The sequence below is a fragment of the Watersipora subatra genome, chromosome 10 (genome assembly GCF_963576615.1).
Source record: "Watersipora subatra chromosome 10, tzWatSuba1.1, whole genome shotgun sequence".
In the NCBI taxonomy this organism is placed as follows: Eukaryota; Metazoa; Bryozoa; class Gymnolaemata; order Cheilostomatida; family Watersiporidae; genus Watersipora; species Watersipora subatra.
This window is the reverse complement of record NC_088717.1, coordinates 34,614,334-34,631,105: the sequence shown is the minus strand read 5'-3', so window position 1 is coordinate 34,631,105 and position 16,772 is coordinate 34,614,334. Positions and strand designations below refer to the sequence as shown.

At 33.8% G+C, this 16,772-nt stretch overlaps 1 protein-coding gene across 1 annotated transcript in view; it reads right to left on the bottom strand.

The window, feature by feature from the left end:
* Positions 1-362: 362 nt before the first annotated feature.
* The window catches only part of LOC137405992 (sodium-coupled monocarboxylate transporter 2-like), a 28,045-nt gene continuing 11,635 nt past the window's right edge, over positions 363-16,772 (bottom strand). Inside the window, exons 9-15 of the mRNA XM_068092488.1 lie at positions 16,479-16,567; positions 11,913-12,096; positions 9,584-9,701; positions 8,884-9,052; positions 3,680-3,786; positions 2,827-2,951; positions 363-1,052 (exon numbers count right to left, since the gene is read on the bottom strand). Coding sequence (XP_067948589.1) covers positions 963-1,052; positions 2,827-2,951; positions 3,680-3,786; positions 8,884-9,052; positions 9,584-9,701; positions 11,913-12,096; positions 16,479-16,567 — 882 coding nt within the window. The 3' untranslated portion in view covers positions 363-962. The remainder of the gene's footprint in view (positions 1,053-2,826; positions 2,952-3,679; positions 3,787-8,883; positions 9,053-9,583; positions 9,702-11,912; positions 12,097-16,478; positions 16,568-16,772) is intronic.

Below are 16,772 nucleotides of genomic sequence, written 5' to 3'. Positions count from 1 at the left end.
ACTAAACTTTGTTTGTCTATACATATGTGTATATGTGTGACTTTTGCTTCAACAGTTTAACCGTTTGTTTTTATATCTATATTTGCGTTGTACTCTTTCGGTAGTGATCAAGTTTGTCAAACATATAGTTTTATTACCAAGCATTCAGATCTGTGACACTGGAATAAACGAGCAGTTAGGTAGCGTCTGACAAGTAGAAGTAGTTTAGATGGTGCTACCGTCAACTTGGAAGAAATTACAGTATAAAAACGAACAATTAGCTGGAATTATTGTTCTTTTAAATTAATAGTTCCCTTCAAAATGTTCAACTCAAAAACTTGCAATTTAGATACACATAATAAAGACTTGGAACTTATCAGCAATGTAATCTTTAAATTTTAAAAATCATTTTCAAAGTTTCAAACTTTTTTTAAGATAACATACGCTATTCTGTTTTTACTAATTTACTCTTTTTTCATTAAAATTGACTGTTTTACTTTTAAAACTTATGATTTGTTTAGCATTGTTACAATTCTTTCCAAGATAGTTTTTGGCTGACTGAGTTTTATTGTGGTGTTCTTTCAATGTGCTTCCAGAATTGAAATGATTATATATTTTAAGCTTAGTTAATATAGCATTAAAACTCGTACTAGTTTTAAATTTATAAAGATTTGATATAACCTTTTGCTAGCTGAATAAAATAGCTTTAATGGTGCATATTAAGAACAAAGATTTTAAATAGATTTTGGTTTGTTTGGTTTGAGAAGGGAATCAGCAAGATAAGATAACAAAATATTAGTTGAATGCCAAAAAAGTTAATACATCTTATAAAGTAATAAAAAGCTGACAAACTCTGAAACACAGCTTTGTAAAAGTTCTTTCAAGATGTTGATTAATGCATCTACGATATTATTAGGTGTAAATTTCAGCAAAACCAAGGTATTTGCAGTGTGCAGACATTTTGAAGCATTTCTATGGAAATTTTATTCAGTGTCATCAGCTTCAAACTTGGATTCTTTTTCTTCTGTCAGATCTCTAGCTGATCTCAGCACCACTCCTTGAGAGCTTTTCTCCTAAAGTACAGTATGTAAAATGTATGCATGTATTTGTGTATGATGAAGAAAAGTTTTGATTGGCTCTAGTTGGAGGCTACAAAAGTTCATAGAAATAAACAGCTTATTAATATAATATTTAGTGCTGCATTGCTCAGTGCTGCATCAACCAAAAACAAGACCAAAAATTATCAATCAAAATCAACGACTTCATAAAATTCAGATTTTTCTCATGAAACTCTTTTTGATGTACAGTGAGTGCTTCCTCAGGATATGATTATCATGATATATGACTTTGTCACCTTATAAAGTGGAACATGTTTTTCTCACCTCACTATACGAGTTTTATTTCACCATACGAATTCAACGAAATTTTTGACGTAGTTCAAGTTTGGCAGCCGGTGTGCTTATTACATATGTCAAAATAACAAAGACACTGAAATGCTGTTTACTGAAAATATTTTCATAACTCTTAGTTCGGCAAATATCATGTGTGAAACGATAATAGCTAGGTTGGAGTGATGATTCCTTCAAGCAGGAGGTCAGCGGTCAGACAACTTCTCTTAAACTGCTAACAAAAATCCACTTCATTATGAAAGCAGCATATTTGGGCTTGCTTGCCAGATTAGGTTGATAAATGCTTTAATTAAAGCGGCTAAAATTATATTGAAACAAAGCCTGAAACTAATATTTGGTAAAATTTTAGTGATAAAAAGTTTAAATTCAAAATAACTGTAAAAAATACATATTAACCCTTAGCTTTAAGTGTGTGTCTATTATGTCAAACTTATTTAAAGTGAGTTTGAAGTTTATGTTATACGTACATATGTCCAAGGTGAGAACTCTCTATGGTATGTACTGCACATAGCCACATTCCATTTTAATGCAGGTCATAACAAATAAATGCACTAAACACAATATAATTACTTTAGGTAACTATAGTTACTAAGGTTACCATACTATTTTATTACTACTTTTTAATATGTACAGTAGTTATATAAAATTTTGATGATTTCTACTAGGCGATCCATGCATGTTATAATTACTATGGTTTCTATACCCTTTCATATAATGTTGTACCATGTTATATTAACCCTGGAATGGATTAAAGTTGTATCTTGACGGTGCCTAGTACTTTAATTGCAAAAGTTTAAAAACCAGAATATACCTAAAATATTTTTTCCTATTATCCACTGATTTAAAAAAAACTACATAGTTCATTTAGCAAATTAAAACTTGCTCATGGTACATTTCCATAGAATATCAATTGCTAAAATGAATTATTATTCATTAAACGAGTCTTCAACTAAAGTCTTTGGTTACTGGTTGCTAGAGACTAAGTTAGTTCAATCCCGGATATTTTATGTACCTGCCATGGTACCTGCTACGGACCTTTCTAGTCAAGTTAGCAAAATCTCCTTTGCATAAAACTATACAAGTGTGTCAGCACAAAATTTATATTTTAAGTTGTTAGCTGGAACACTGTTAGTTATTAGTTGAAACATTTATATAATTTTATTTTTGTGTTCTAAACAGGTTCGTAAACATTTTTGGTTCAAAACAAGTGACTAAGCTCTGCATATGCTTTTTTACTGTGCTAATTTTTATTTTACCTATTTTCCTCTGAACTAGATTTTAGATTATTCTGTTACCTATACGATTAGAAAATGCTCAAGGATCAACCAGTATATCGGTTTATTATAGAAAGTGGTGATTTTTTCACAAGTGCTAATAAAGCACCAGAATTACACAAATTTAGACTCAAGTTAGAATGTATATGATGAAATTGTATTACCATTCGTATTTCTATTGTGTCAAAATCGGAAGTTTCATCCAAGTACTTTTTGGAGAGGCCACAACAAATTCGACGGATTGGTGGAGATATGAGCATTGGGTCAGCTCCTTCTATTCCACATCCACCTGCAATATATTTTAGATTTGTTTTAACATGACAAAAAAATTGTGGTACTACTCGCTTACAAATTGGACCTTCAGTTCTGCAAACTAAGCAAATAGCCAGAACATAATTTAAAAGCCACAAAATTGCTAAAAAAAATTGTGAGAACAGTTAGCAGTCTTTTAAATGCAATCGACCTAATTGAAAGTAGTCAGACATTTTACTATATTTGGTTCAGACGCAGAGGTCTAATCATTAGACACAAACTTATTGTTTATCTCAAATGCCTCAAACTCAATCTCAATAACTCAAACAGAATACTGTACATTTAAGGCATTCAAAAATATTTAACAAACTACGTGTTTCAAGAAGTTCCCTAAATTACCCGAATCTTTGATCAGGAAGATATGCTTTTGTACAGTATCAGTTATTAGGTCTAGTCTTACAGACCAAAAAGCTTGTTGGTTTCAATGAAGCTTGCAAAACAAGCCAAAAAATCAAATGTGAAGTAAAAGTGGGTTCAAAAGTTGACTTGCTCAGCAAGTTATAAACATCTACACTTGCATGTCATATATATTGTATTGATGCTAAAAATAGTTCAATGTTCAACTTCATGCAATCGCGCTGCCTATAAAATAAGCACAATTTAATTATGTTAATTAGTGCGCTGTGAGTAAACGGTTCATTGAGGTTGAAGTTTCAATAACTACCAAGAGAAGAGAAAATCAAGATATTTGGTAAGTATACTCACCGGTAAGCAAACTAACAGGTAGACCAAACATAGTGCACACAACACAAGCTAGGGGCATTAGATAATGGTAAGATATGCTGTACATGTAGTTGTTTGTGCTGTTCCATCTGTAAAACATAAAAGATAATTATAACCTAAAGCTCCACATTTGCAAGTAATACCATCAGGATGTAAAACAATTCAGATATTTTGTACACACAGATTTTTAAAATAAATATTGTCATGTAGTTTAACTGAATTAAGAAGCAGTTGCTTAACTAACCAGTTACTAGTGGAAAATCTAGTTTTACACCTTGAAATGTTTTATTCAGCAACTAGATAATGCTGATGCACATGTGCTAGGCATATTTCACATAAGTTTACATAATGCACTGTCTTTGTTATCTTGTATGTTTTGTTATATTAACACTTACCTTTATTGGCTTATTATGTATCAGCTATTGGCTTATCATATTGCATAGCAGTGCTTGTGAAGAGTTGTTTACCAAACAATTAAAACCAGCTAAACTAGAGTTTTTATTTAAACATTTTTTGATCAATTGGTTTTTATGATCACAAAACTATTCAGCCCTATTGTAATAGTGTTGACTTTATTTTACTTATAATACTTCTTTATAAGCAGTAACTGAGAAGACTTTAGCTACTGATTAAAAAAGTCTTAGCTCTTCCAAAACTTGATACTAAATGGTTAATTAAAATAACTATGTACCATTATTACCATCAGACGCTGCCTTTGCTGTCTACAAGCAACTGCACTATTGACAGACTTTAGAAAGAATCATATTGATTAGTTGAGTAGTCAGAGTAAGTAAACATTTTGAAAATAAACAGTTAGTTTACATTCATTTATCAAATTTACTGAAACCTGTGAGTATTATATATCAACCTTATTTAAAATCGCTTATGAAGTTTTGGTTCACAGCAGGTTTACAAGTATAAATGGCAACTCAACTATAAAATGTTTTTAATAGTAATAGATCCAGTTTCGCTGAAACTATTAAGGTAAGCAAAAAATGACTTGTCAGTCTGGTAATGAGCATTAACCACCTGTGCAGCAGAGTAAGGCAATAAAACATTAAACTGTGACAGCCACTCAAGACAGCACTTCCATACACGTTCATAATTTAAAATAAACAAACAGACAGATAGACTGAAGATGTTTGCTGATTCAACTGGCAGACGTCGACTAAAGTAGGCACAATTGTCCACAACGTCATACAAATGTTCAATGAAATATGGCAAATGTAAGTTCTCACTGCCAATGGAAAATGGAACACAGTTAATGGCAAGAAGGTGAGAGTTTAGGCATATACAGAGTGTGAGTAGTAAATACTTCTCACTAGTTTAAACAAAAGACTATAATTGTTCCTGTGAGTTCTCAAGTATATGGTCATGATCCTACACTGCCATACAACAACGCATAATGACAAAACTGTCGCTGCTGTAAAAATTGGTGAGAGTATGGAAATTAGGCTATAAGTTAGGATCACATCAAAATGATTCTGAATGATAATGATAATTATAAGTAGCTTGTTGTTCATTAGTGGAAAGCAGAGAATCATGCTTCAAAAACAAGTATGCAACATTTAGCATAGTTGTTGGCTTGTAAGGTGACAAAGGCAGGATATTGATAATAAATGATCAGCTACAATTTCTTAATAGAACATATCATAGCAAATTTAATCAATATAGCCAACGATAGTTTATTAAAAATAATCAAGCTGAGATCAAAGATAATTTTTAGCAAAAACCAAACACATAGAGATATGCTGCAATTACTCAGACTCAGATACAACAGTATGACTACACAAGTTACCAGAGTTACAATAAAACTATTATTTATTAAAAAGGCATATTTATTAGTCTTTGTTGATGTTTACATGCAACAATTTCAAGGAGTAAAATTTTGAAAAAAGTTACATTGCAAGGTTATTAGGCCTTAGGTTAGCACTTACGATTATAATCAAAATACTGTCAAAAGTTTGTGCTGGATGGCATAAGACTCGTGTCTTCAACCATTAAATATATTATTAATATTTGAAAATTTTGTTGGTCAACCAAATAGGCTGGTCACTTGGCTAATGAGCAAAATAAAACTGTGTATTATTTTGCAATAGGCCCTTTAAGAGTATTTATGGAGCAGAGTCTATCGGTTCAACTGTCATCTGACACATCTAGTTTGTTTAAGATTATACCATTAAATTCATTGTTAATTAACTGAAACATTTACTATTTAAACATTTATTTATGTCCATCAATGATATATTGAATTGCGAAGTGCATTCATTGAACGAACAAATAAATATCATCACAATCTGTCAATAAAATATTTGATATGATAACTTAGGAAACAACAAAATATTATAATATGTTATTTTATTAAAAATATCTAGACTTTACAACTGCCCCAAAGAAACACAGGCATAGTGCTGTAAAAATCTATACACAATGATTGAGATCATTCATGTTAAGTCTGTGAATTTGAAATGTATGTCAGCCATAGTAACAGGGGTTAGTGATGGACCCAGTAAAAAAGTTGATGAGACCGGTAAGTGCACTAGGTACATAGCCAGCATGTACCATAATATGTAGTTGATAGCATTTCACAGCAATAGAATGATTATGGTGTGGAAGTAGATTCTGGTGTTAATTATAAGTGTGATGAAGTGTGACAAAGAGTGACGAAGAGTGACGAAGAGGGACGAAGAGTGACGAAGAGTGACGAAGAGTGACGAAGAGTGACGAAGAGTGACGAAGAGTGACGAAGAGTGACGAAGAGTGACGAAGAGTGACGAAGAGTGACGAAGATTGACGAAGAGTGACGAAGAGTGACGAAGAGTGACGAAGAGTGACGAAGAGTGACGAAGAGTGACGAAGAGTGACGAAGAGTGACGAAGAGTGACGAAGAGTGACGAAGAGTGACGAAGAGTGACGAAGAGTGACGAAGAGTGACGAAGAGTGACGAAGAGTGACGAAGAGTGACGAAGAGTGACGAAGAGTGACGAAGAGTGACGAAGAGTGACGAAGAGTGACGAAGAGTGACGAAGAGTGACGAAGAGTGACGAAGAGTGACGAAGAGTGACGAAGAGTGACGAAGAGTGACGAAGAGTGACGAAGAGTGACGAAGAGTGACGAAGAGTGACGAAGAGTGACGAAGAGTGACGAAGAGTGACGAAGAGTGACGAAGAGTGACGAAGAGTGACGAAGAGTGACGAAGAGTTATAATTGTGAATCAAATGTGCTGTCGAAAATGTTTTCATGAGTTTGCATGACTGATATGGAGAATATTTGGTGTATTAGTGTTTTCTGATGCCTACATGTAGCAATATTTATTTCTTGTGTTTGTTGTAGTTTTTATTTTACGCATTAAGGTGGTAACATTTATACTAAAAGTGTTGAAAGCATTGCACTGTTTTGTAATGCATATGTTTTTTGTGTGTGGCCAGTGCTTATATCACCCTTTAACTAGTTTACTCTAATATAATACTGATCAAATCCACGTTTGATAAACTAGCTGGTTAGCCTTTCAAAAAGCAAGTAGCAATTTTTACAAACTTATAAAGGCCTAGTTTTTGTTGTTTTGGATGTTGTTTCTAATTAAAAAAAATTAATTGTATAAGCTTGTAAGTAGATTACTACAATGTAAGCTTTTTTATTTGCAAGCTGTCTTGAAGTTTAAAAGTTTTCACTGAACAACAAATGCTTTTTTACATATTTTCAATTTTTGAGTGCATTTTTCCATTGAGAAACTCTCATGCTTAAAAAGTATTTGAAGCGGATTAGCAGAATTTGTTTTGAAATTTTTTTACTCTTTGCATCTATGGCATTTTTCTTGATTATCAATTCATCAAAAAAGCTAGGTAGAATTTATCAGCAGCAATCAGCAGCAGCAATGGCTTAACAGGTAAAAAAACTAACAAAGCATAGAAACTGATGATTCATTTTGCATCACAAAACAAATGCTACAAAATTTCAACAATATTAAAAAATGAGTTATGTCTTTTTAAATTGAAGTGGCAGTTAAACAGGTTTGCAACTAAAATTAATTTTTCTTTAAAAGGCTGCACAGTAAAGTTCTATGTTATGTCTGTTTGCAGAATAATTTGAAACCTTCAAAATTTGAAAATTTTGATGAAGAAAAATTGATGTTAAAAAATTAAAGTTCAATAAAATTGAAAAAATCATATTAACCTAAATTAAATTTAATGACGAAACATTTTAATCAGCTAGTTTGCACTGTGCATATTATGAATAGCGACTTGATCATGAAATGTTAATGTATCTAAACTTACTGAGTTGTATTTGCACACGTATAATGTTTAGCAACATCTTAGACCATTTTTATAACAAATTGTTCAACTGTTACCTCTCTGCATTCTTGTCTTCTTAACTCATGATGCTTTTTAAATCAGCTATTTATTGTCAAAATTAGAACTGTAGTTTTACGAATTTGAGTGTTTTTTTGTATTTGTACCTGTATTGTTGAAAAATCACAATATGATTTTTAAAAATAGCATTTTGTTCAGCCCATTGTTACAACAATTGACGTTTTAGCTTATTTTGTTTTAGCCTGGCACATTTTATAGAAGGCCTACTTCACTAATAAGCCCGCTGCACTCCTGTTACTATTATTACTCATAAAGATTGCTGGGTTCCTCGTATTATAACATGTGGTGTAAGCTACCTAGCAACATTGCTCATAGAAACTTCTGGTTTTGTCATAATTTACATCAAGTTGTGTGACAGAATGCTTTGAGTATATACTGGCAGGTTATCATTCTTTAATTGAACTAAATGGAAGGTATGATTTTTAATGAAATTGCATGTATCTTACCAATAAAATAGAAATCTAACCATACATAGGTTAATAGACACCTTAATGTTGCAATTGATGCGCTCACCAATTCAATTTTTTTATATTTGTTGACTTCTATTTGATTTATGTTTGCTGATTAGTTTATATTGTCAGCCTAATGCTGACAACAAAATCATTAGTAATGCAGTCTATTTGAAAAGCAGAAACAGGGCTGTTCATTACGGTTTTTGTTGTTGAATAGGTTGAAATTCGGGACTTTAAACTTAAATGAGTGTAAATTGTTGCACCTTGCAAAAATACAAGTAATTAGATTACCTAGCTTGAATGTAATAACAAGAGTTGGTAATATTAAAATGTTTGAATAGGTTTAAAAGAATTGAAAGCTTACCCAAGATTGCTATTAATATGTGGTTCTATGGTGGTGGTGTTATAAATTATTTCTGTATTGTTGTATAGAAATGATGAGTTCCTCCAATTGCATCCCTCAGTAGATGTTGGATATTTATATTCATGTTGTTTGTTAAATTGAGCTCCAAATCCAAACCATGCAGTTATAACTGAAACAATAAACAGGTCAAGAAATGTTGAAAATAAAATTCAAAGTTAACACAAGTCACTCAAACAGTCTTAGTTTTAGCCATTTTAATCTACAATATCAGCTCGTACTCTGTGTTAACTTCTGTAACTCATGATGTTTGCATAAGAAATCATGAGAAATCATAAAAAAGAATCGTTAGTAATTTTACCATTGTAAACTTCTGTTTTATACTCTGCTATATATTGATATATTTAAAGGAAATAAAAAGCAGTATTGGTAACTTTGCTTTAAACAGAATAAAAAGTTTGGGTGTAATTTGATCTGAAGTCGTGAGAACTAACCAGCCGTAGTTCCATTACTCATAATAGAAGCACAGCTAACTCATTACTGTAATTCAATTGTTGTAAAGTCAATCATTAACAAAACTGTTAGTTTGGTTAGTTAACAAAACAATGTAGCTCGTCTCTTACATCATTCAGTCAGTTTATAACACAATCTTCTATTTGACATACTTTTAAAAAAAAAAAGACTCTTTCAGGATGTTACTTACTCAAGCTCATTAGCAACCCACAGATTGCACCTTTTCCATTCGCCTGGGGAAAGAACATTCCTAGGGAAAAAACTCCGAGAATTGGTCCTCCACAAACACTCAATATGGTGAACGCAATCTGCAAAGGTTCATGTTGACAGTTATCGTAGTTTCAGTTGTATGATTCACAGTGGCAATGACTTTCAATAGTATAAAACAGCTAAATAATTGAGCTTTTCTAATGAGGGTTTTTGATGAATGAGAACTTGTGGCACAGGGGAATTTTAGTGGGCAACTGTTTTAAATTAATTTGTTACTTATGTGCAAGTAACAACTATTTGTGATATTATTAGTAACATATTAGACTTTGGACGCAAAACTAAAATTCCTTACAACATTTAAAATTATTAAAAAAATGTTGGACATGTACTTATTGACAACATAAGTTTACAAAATATATTTCATAATTTCTAGAGAATAGGCTATACAAACAAATAATGTTTGGTAGTAAGTAAAAATTAACTTTATAAAGCTGTTTAAATGATTCAATATGATAAAAAAAACTTTTAAATTTCAACTAAAGTTTCACAAAGTAATTAATTTTGCATAAATTTTTGCAAAATCTGAAAATAATATTTCATCTTGAAGAATGTTGTTGGTCATTTTGGCTAAATTTTGTCTTTTCTTTAATAGTTTCACTGTTTATGATATAACATGTTTTGATTTCGTGGAGTAGCGTAAAATATCAAAAAAAGTAAATTACTTTGAAATTTGTAAAAATTGATGTTAGTTAATTGAAAGAAAAATATTTTGCACCAAATTTTTAAGCTTGTGTCATTTAACTTTGCATTCTTAGTCATAAACTGTTTTAATATTTGATTTATTTACAAATCAAATATTAAAACTATATTAGAACTATTAACTATATTAAAAATATCGACAATGCAACTTAATCTCTTGCTGCTATTTGTTTCTTGGACTATCAATGACGTCTAGGTCTTTGCCGCCATGACTGATGTGGCACCAATATTAGATCTCAAGTATTTATGGCACGCGGTGGCCATGGCTCAAGGTTAATTGTTGTTTTTTTTGTTGGTAATAAAATTCATCGCTACAATGATTATTATTCAATTTTATGACTTTTCCTACCAGACTTTCATCCTCATCAGTTACAAATTCATTGACTAAACTAATACCATCATCTTACTCATTTGTCTTAGCTTTTCCAGTTTTCCAAAATAACTTGTTATCTCTATTTGCTTTGCCATGCTGCTCAGTCGGCGTATTAGTTATGAGTTTAGCAGAAATTGCCCAATGAGCCCAACTACACACAAAGGTTACCTGCATTTCTGATGTGACGATTTTATTGTAGATATCAGTGAACAAAGCTATTTAATTTCGCGTTTTCGCTCGTTCGTTATGGTAGTTTAGTTTCGCTCATGAAATCTTCGCGAGAGGATGACTCCGCGAAAATGTTAGATGACGCGAATATATAGGTGTCCCAGGGTAAGTACTAACTCATTGCATTTTGTTTGTTATTGATTAACATTTAAATTTAAAACTTGAACATTTACACCGCGATGTGACTAAAAACACTTATTTATATTGGTTAATGACAGATAACATACTATATTACAAATCTTTGATCAAGTAACATTTCTTTAAATTAACAATGAAAGTCTTTGTAAAAGTTTGCTTTGCGCTGGTTTCAAACCCATGACATTCTCTTGAAAAGATCAACACTCCATCATATGCCACAATTTCATTATAAGTTTACACAATCATCTTGAGTATAATAAGATGTTCCGTAACGTTAACAAATTCTTTCGTAAAAAAAACAATTATGAGTGCAGACTCACTATGGTTTATTTAATATGCAAAGCCAGGCCCATGTCAACCAATGACAGACTCAATTGGCAATCTTTGAATTTCCGATTACAGTATAGACGCCATGTGATCATCCAATTAGAAACTTAAGGAACTATCTTTGCATGCTTCAAGGTCAATTTTCCTCAATTAACATTTTATGAACTTTCTTATTTCCTGAAAGAAATTGCAATAAAAAACAAAAAAAAACCTAAACTTTGCCAGGCTCAATTTTGATAACATATAATGCCTGAGTACAACCACTTTAAATAGATACTAGTCTCCTCTATTAACAATTTGTGTTTGATCTACAAAAAGAAAATTTGGGAGCCGGTTGAGTAGATTATTTAAAATCAGATCTCTGATGTAGGTAAGCCAATGTCAACTTTAAGTATGATGGTGAAACAGATTGACTGGTTCTAGCAAATTTAGGTTGTGAAATTTAGCTCTACTTGAGAAATTATTTAGCATTAAAAGCGCATACCTGAAGTACACCATCCACTTCTGCCACCATGATGGTAAGAAGTACTGCCACCAGACCCGATGACACTGCTATCACTTTAGATATGACAGTGGCATGGTCGTCTCTTAGGGGTTGTTTTCTGAATGGCTGGATAAGGTCGACTAAAACTACCGCTGATAGGGAGTTCAGACCAGTGCTGATTGTGCTGAAAATCAATAGTGGGATATTTTAACAGCGGCTAATATTAATGATATAATCAATATTGTTATGGCATTCAATATTTGATTGTTCTGCTAACATGTTTAATGTTAAGTTTTGATTATTTTGTAGTTTAATATTTTTGATACTGTTATGAATTACAAGCTTGTTCACAGCAGGTAGAATATGTATGTGGGAATTTGAGCAGAGTCTTTGTCTATAGCTAAAGTGGTAACTTTATCTCTTGTTTACTTAACCAGTCTTTTGGTAGACCTAATTCAGCCTTGCCAGAGTTTTGCCTACAAGCAAGTGGCTAGATTCTGCCCACAAAACTCGTTACCAGAGGAGCTACGCCAGCCATGGTCTAGCACTAAGTGCTATAGCAAATGGGCCTCTCCAGCTACGGTTTGCCAACTATTGAGTAGGGTATGCTTGCCTACGGCTCAATAAAACTAGCGTTGAAGATGAGGGGGACAATCCATCCACTGCTCATCGGGTTATTCCTACTACAAGAGTACTTTTCCTAACCTAATCTTATAATAATTTAGAGTCTACACCATGTGCATAGAGCAGTGCAAAGCCAATTCAATATAACCTACTAAGTAAGGAGAGAATTGGAAATTGCATGGCGTTCATGCATATTCTGATTCTATTTTACCAGAGCAGCTCATTATAATTATATACATGTACATTTTATTTTACTCTCATTGGCTGGCCTAAATCATCAAATGATAGCCAATGAGAAAACAAGAAAACAGATGCAGTATTGACTAATCAGAATCTAGTATTTCTATAAACAACCAATTAGGAGAATGCTCAAAACAAGATACAGCTAATACTTAAACAGGAAATATACGTGGCGCTTTTGGTTTGTAACGAGTACACAATGCGGCTGGCTACCCATGAGTTACTAGTATATAGAGTTGAGAAGTAAAGAAGAAATAAAATACAACATAAAATGTGAGAATAGTACTACTGAAAATAATAATAAAATATATATATATACAAAGTACCAAACGGTAGACTCTCCCCTTTTAAAGGAGTTTACAGATTATTCTGAGAGTTCTCTCTTACAAGTATGTACTCTTTGGTAAAATAGGCGATATGATTATTATGTTTATTTTTCGATACCCGTAGAAGTGTCTGGCTAGTACTAAGAGGTTGCTAAGAAGCAATTAATTGTATTTCAGTGAATGGAATTTTATTCATGGACATCTCTAGCGTTTTATTGGTTAACATTTGTTCAATCACATAGTCTTGTAGCCTAGGGTGCATCCTAGGGGATTGTTTTGGCCGTGAATTCTCCGCCCTTTCTGTAGTCCTAGCTTCTTCAACAGTGTCACTAGAAATAGGGTTTCACTATTGCATTTATCAAGATGTTTAGGAAGTTGTCTTTCCTGAGGAGGCAACTCTTTTACTTTTTCTGTTTTTTATAACCAGTTCTAGAGGGCTGCGCCATTGGTTGTAATATGTTTCGGGTTATACACCAATTACTTGAGCTACTTATATGTCTTTTCAGCTTTGTTTCATGTTCTCTAATAAGTTTGTCACAATTCCTGCCATAAATATGGTTGTTATATGCATTTTCAATTTTCTACGGTCCTACAAATTTACTTTGCAGCTTCTGTGTAGTACCTTTCTTGTACCTTTTTTACTTTACCCAGACCCTTTCACCGCCAGACAAAAACAAAGAGATACCGAGGCAGGCAGTTTCGGTCTTGGGTTGACTTGACCCGGGCAGAAATACAGTCAGTCAGCTGTTGGCCAGGAAACACAACCAGGCCAACCACCGAGGCACCAAGTTAAGATATTGACCTGCTACCAAGTCGGCGTTTCCAGAAAATAGGTATAGCTTTCCGGCACAACGATACATACTTGGCCTTTCAAACAAAGAATAGCAGAGCACAGAGAAGGCTCAATTCATGTAGTTTTTGTTAGGTGTACATACACTGTAACTATTTATATATTCACACTTAAAAATGTACATAGTGCATTATATATTCTAAGTGAATTGGTTTGTTGCAGAGCAGTAAGGAGTCGCAACTGTTTTTTTACATCGGTAGCAAAGAGGAATCTCTAAAATCCTTGGCTCTAGAAGAACCGGCAGAGTTCTGGTTAAACTGCTAAAAACTCCCCTTGTGGTGAAAAAAGAGCTCTAGGAAGCATGAGCATTTTGAAGCAAAATACCCTAAACATTAGAGAGCGTCTATCAACCGTAATAATGGCAGCTCAACTTTGTAGCTCCAAGTGGTCTCTTGTGAGAGAGAATGTGGGAGTTGCCACCAGCCATGAAAAAAGCGTGGACCAAGATATCTGCTGAATAGATTGTTGGTGATACCCTGAGTCTCAGCCTCACCTCGCCAGTTTAATTAAGTCATCTCAAATCACTAGCTCAAGTCCAAGTAGGATGGCCTTTTTAAGAGAGCCCAGAAAAATAAAACCTAAGAAAAAAAGATCTGCATTTGGGGACAGTTACCTAAGGCTCCAAAGTCAAGACATACTGGTTCTTGTGGTTGCTCGGCACAACTGTTGACTGACCCAGACAACCAGAAAGCTAGACGCGTATGGGAAGCAGACTTGTCTTAATATGCCGCCAGACCAGTTTTTATAATTCCAGCAGAGTAATACCAAGACAAAAAAGGTGGTGAGCTCCAAAGTTAACCGTGGATTGGTTAATCATAGTCTGGACTGTTAACAAGCAACTTCAGTTTTCAACCTTTTCAATATTATTTTACGGAGCACATCACAGCCATTTGAACCTGTCACTATGGAGTCTCAGAGAAATGAGTTTAATACTTTTATCTAAACAATACTCAACTAACTAAGTCCCTTGAGTGTAAGTGAAGAAAAGGAGCTAAAATGCTAACTAGCCTTGAGTGAGGAGTCAGCGACTAAGTTCTAGAGCTCGTCAAACCAGAATCGGACAAGGCAGTTACATCTAGCATCAAGATTAAGCAAGTAGATGTGGAATGTCGTGATCGGAGTGCATTCATGAGCAGCACACTTCTCAAGGCAAGGGTGTTCAACGGCAAATGCCGAAGCCGTAAGATAAAAGACAAAAAAAGCAGTCCACTTATCGGGAAGCCAGAAGCCACACCATCCCCAAGAGACACTTTCTGATCAACTCGGCAGCTCAGAGAGAATACAGATACCCTTAAACCAGTCACCTCAATTAGCCTGCTACCAATTTTGAGTTATTTTCAAGACCAAATCGCCCAGCTTTAAGGGTGCTGGTCGGTTGTTGCATGACTGGAAAAAACGGAAGGTCATTTGCTAGAGTAAAACTGGCGCTAAGGTGAACGGGCTAAGGTTACAGCTAAGCTGGTCTGGACTAAAAGGCTCAACCCAAAAAATATACAAGTGGCAGAGCAAACGATCTGCCTGCAGGAGTAAGAGGCTGACAACACCAGTTCTAGGTCCCGTGGATTGTTCTTTTCAGATGCGTGTTAGAGAGGCTATGACTTCTTATGGCAAGAGAAAGAGAAAGAGAGAGAAAGAGAGAAAGAAAAGAAGAAAAGAAGAGAGAAAGAGAGAGAAAAAGAGAAAGAGAGAAAAAGAGAAAGAGAGAAAGAGAGAAAGAGAGAAAGAGAGAAAAAGAGAGAGAGAAAGAGAGAGAAAGAGAAAGAGACAAAAAAGAGAGTGAGAGTGAGAGTGAGAGTGAGAGTGAGAGTGAGAGTGAGAGTGAGAGTGAGAGTGAGAGTGAGAGTGAGAGTGAGAGAGAGTGAAAGAGAGAGCAGGCAATAGCAGGGCTTAGAATCAAAGAGGGCCATCACAACCAATCAGCTGTACCAACGACAAAAAGATGGTTCAGCCTCTCAAAGCTACTAAAAACTCAAAAAACCTTACTGGCCTGAGACAAGGAGACACCAAGTTCGACTCTTGAACCAGTCAGAATTAAAGCTGTCCAGTAAACCACTGAGCCGGCAAGATAAAAAACCAACCTGTTACTACACAAGCAGACAAATACTGATCTATCATTAGGTTGGTATTATCAAAAAAAATGTGAAGTCTGCCAATAGACACAATATATAAAATGCTCATCAAGCAAAGGTTGGCACTTCACAAAAAGCTTTGTTTTATGCACTTGTTTTTCATGCATACATACAATGTAATCATTTTTACACTGTATATATTCTTATATATACTCCGAACAGTTTGATTTTTTTGTAGAACAGTAAAAGGTCACAGCAAACAATTTACAATATTTATGCTAGTAATAAAAAAATTACATAAGAACCTTTTGTTTTGAACTGCTATACAACTTAGTTTAAGTAATGAAGATTATCCAACTACCTCCACTATTACTAACCAAAAACTTTAACCTATTCTCTTATTCTTAAAAGTTGAGCTAAAACTTTATAGCAATATGTTAGAATGTGTTTTACCTACCTGAGAGAGCCAGACAAAACAGCTGCCACTATCAGACCAGCAAATCCAGGTATATGGCCAAGAACCTCCATAACAAACAAAGGATACAGCTAAAACCAATTAATAATAATGGTAATGGGTACTTATTATCAGCAATCAAACAAAAATTAATACCCAACACACAAACTTCAATTAAGTTGCAACATTGGTAACATCTAAAAGCTTTAATAAAAATTTGGTAAAGGGTCTATAGTTTATTGTTAAGGATGTTTTCCATTCAACTTCTAGCTGCATTATAGCTTTAAATACATCTGA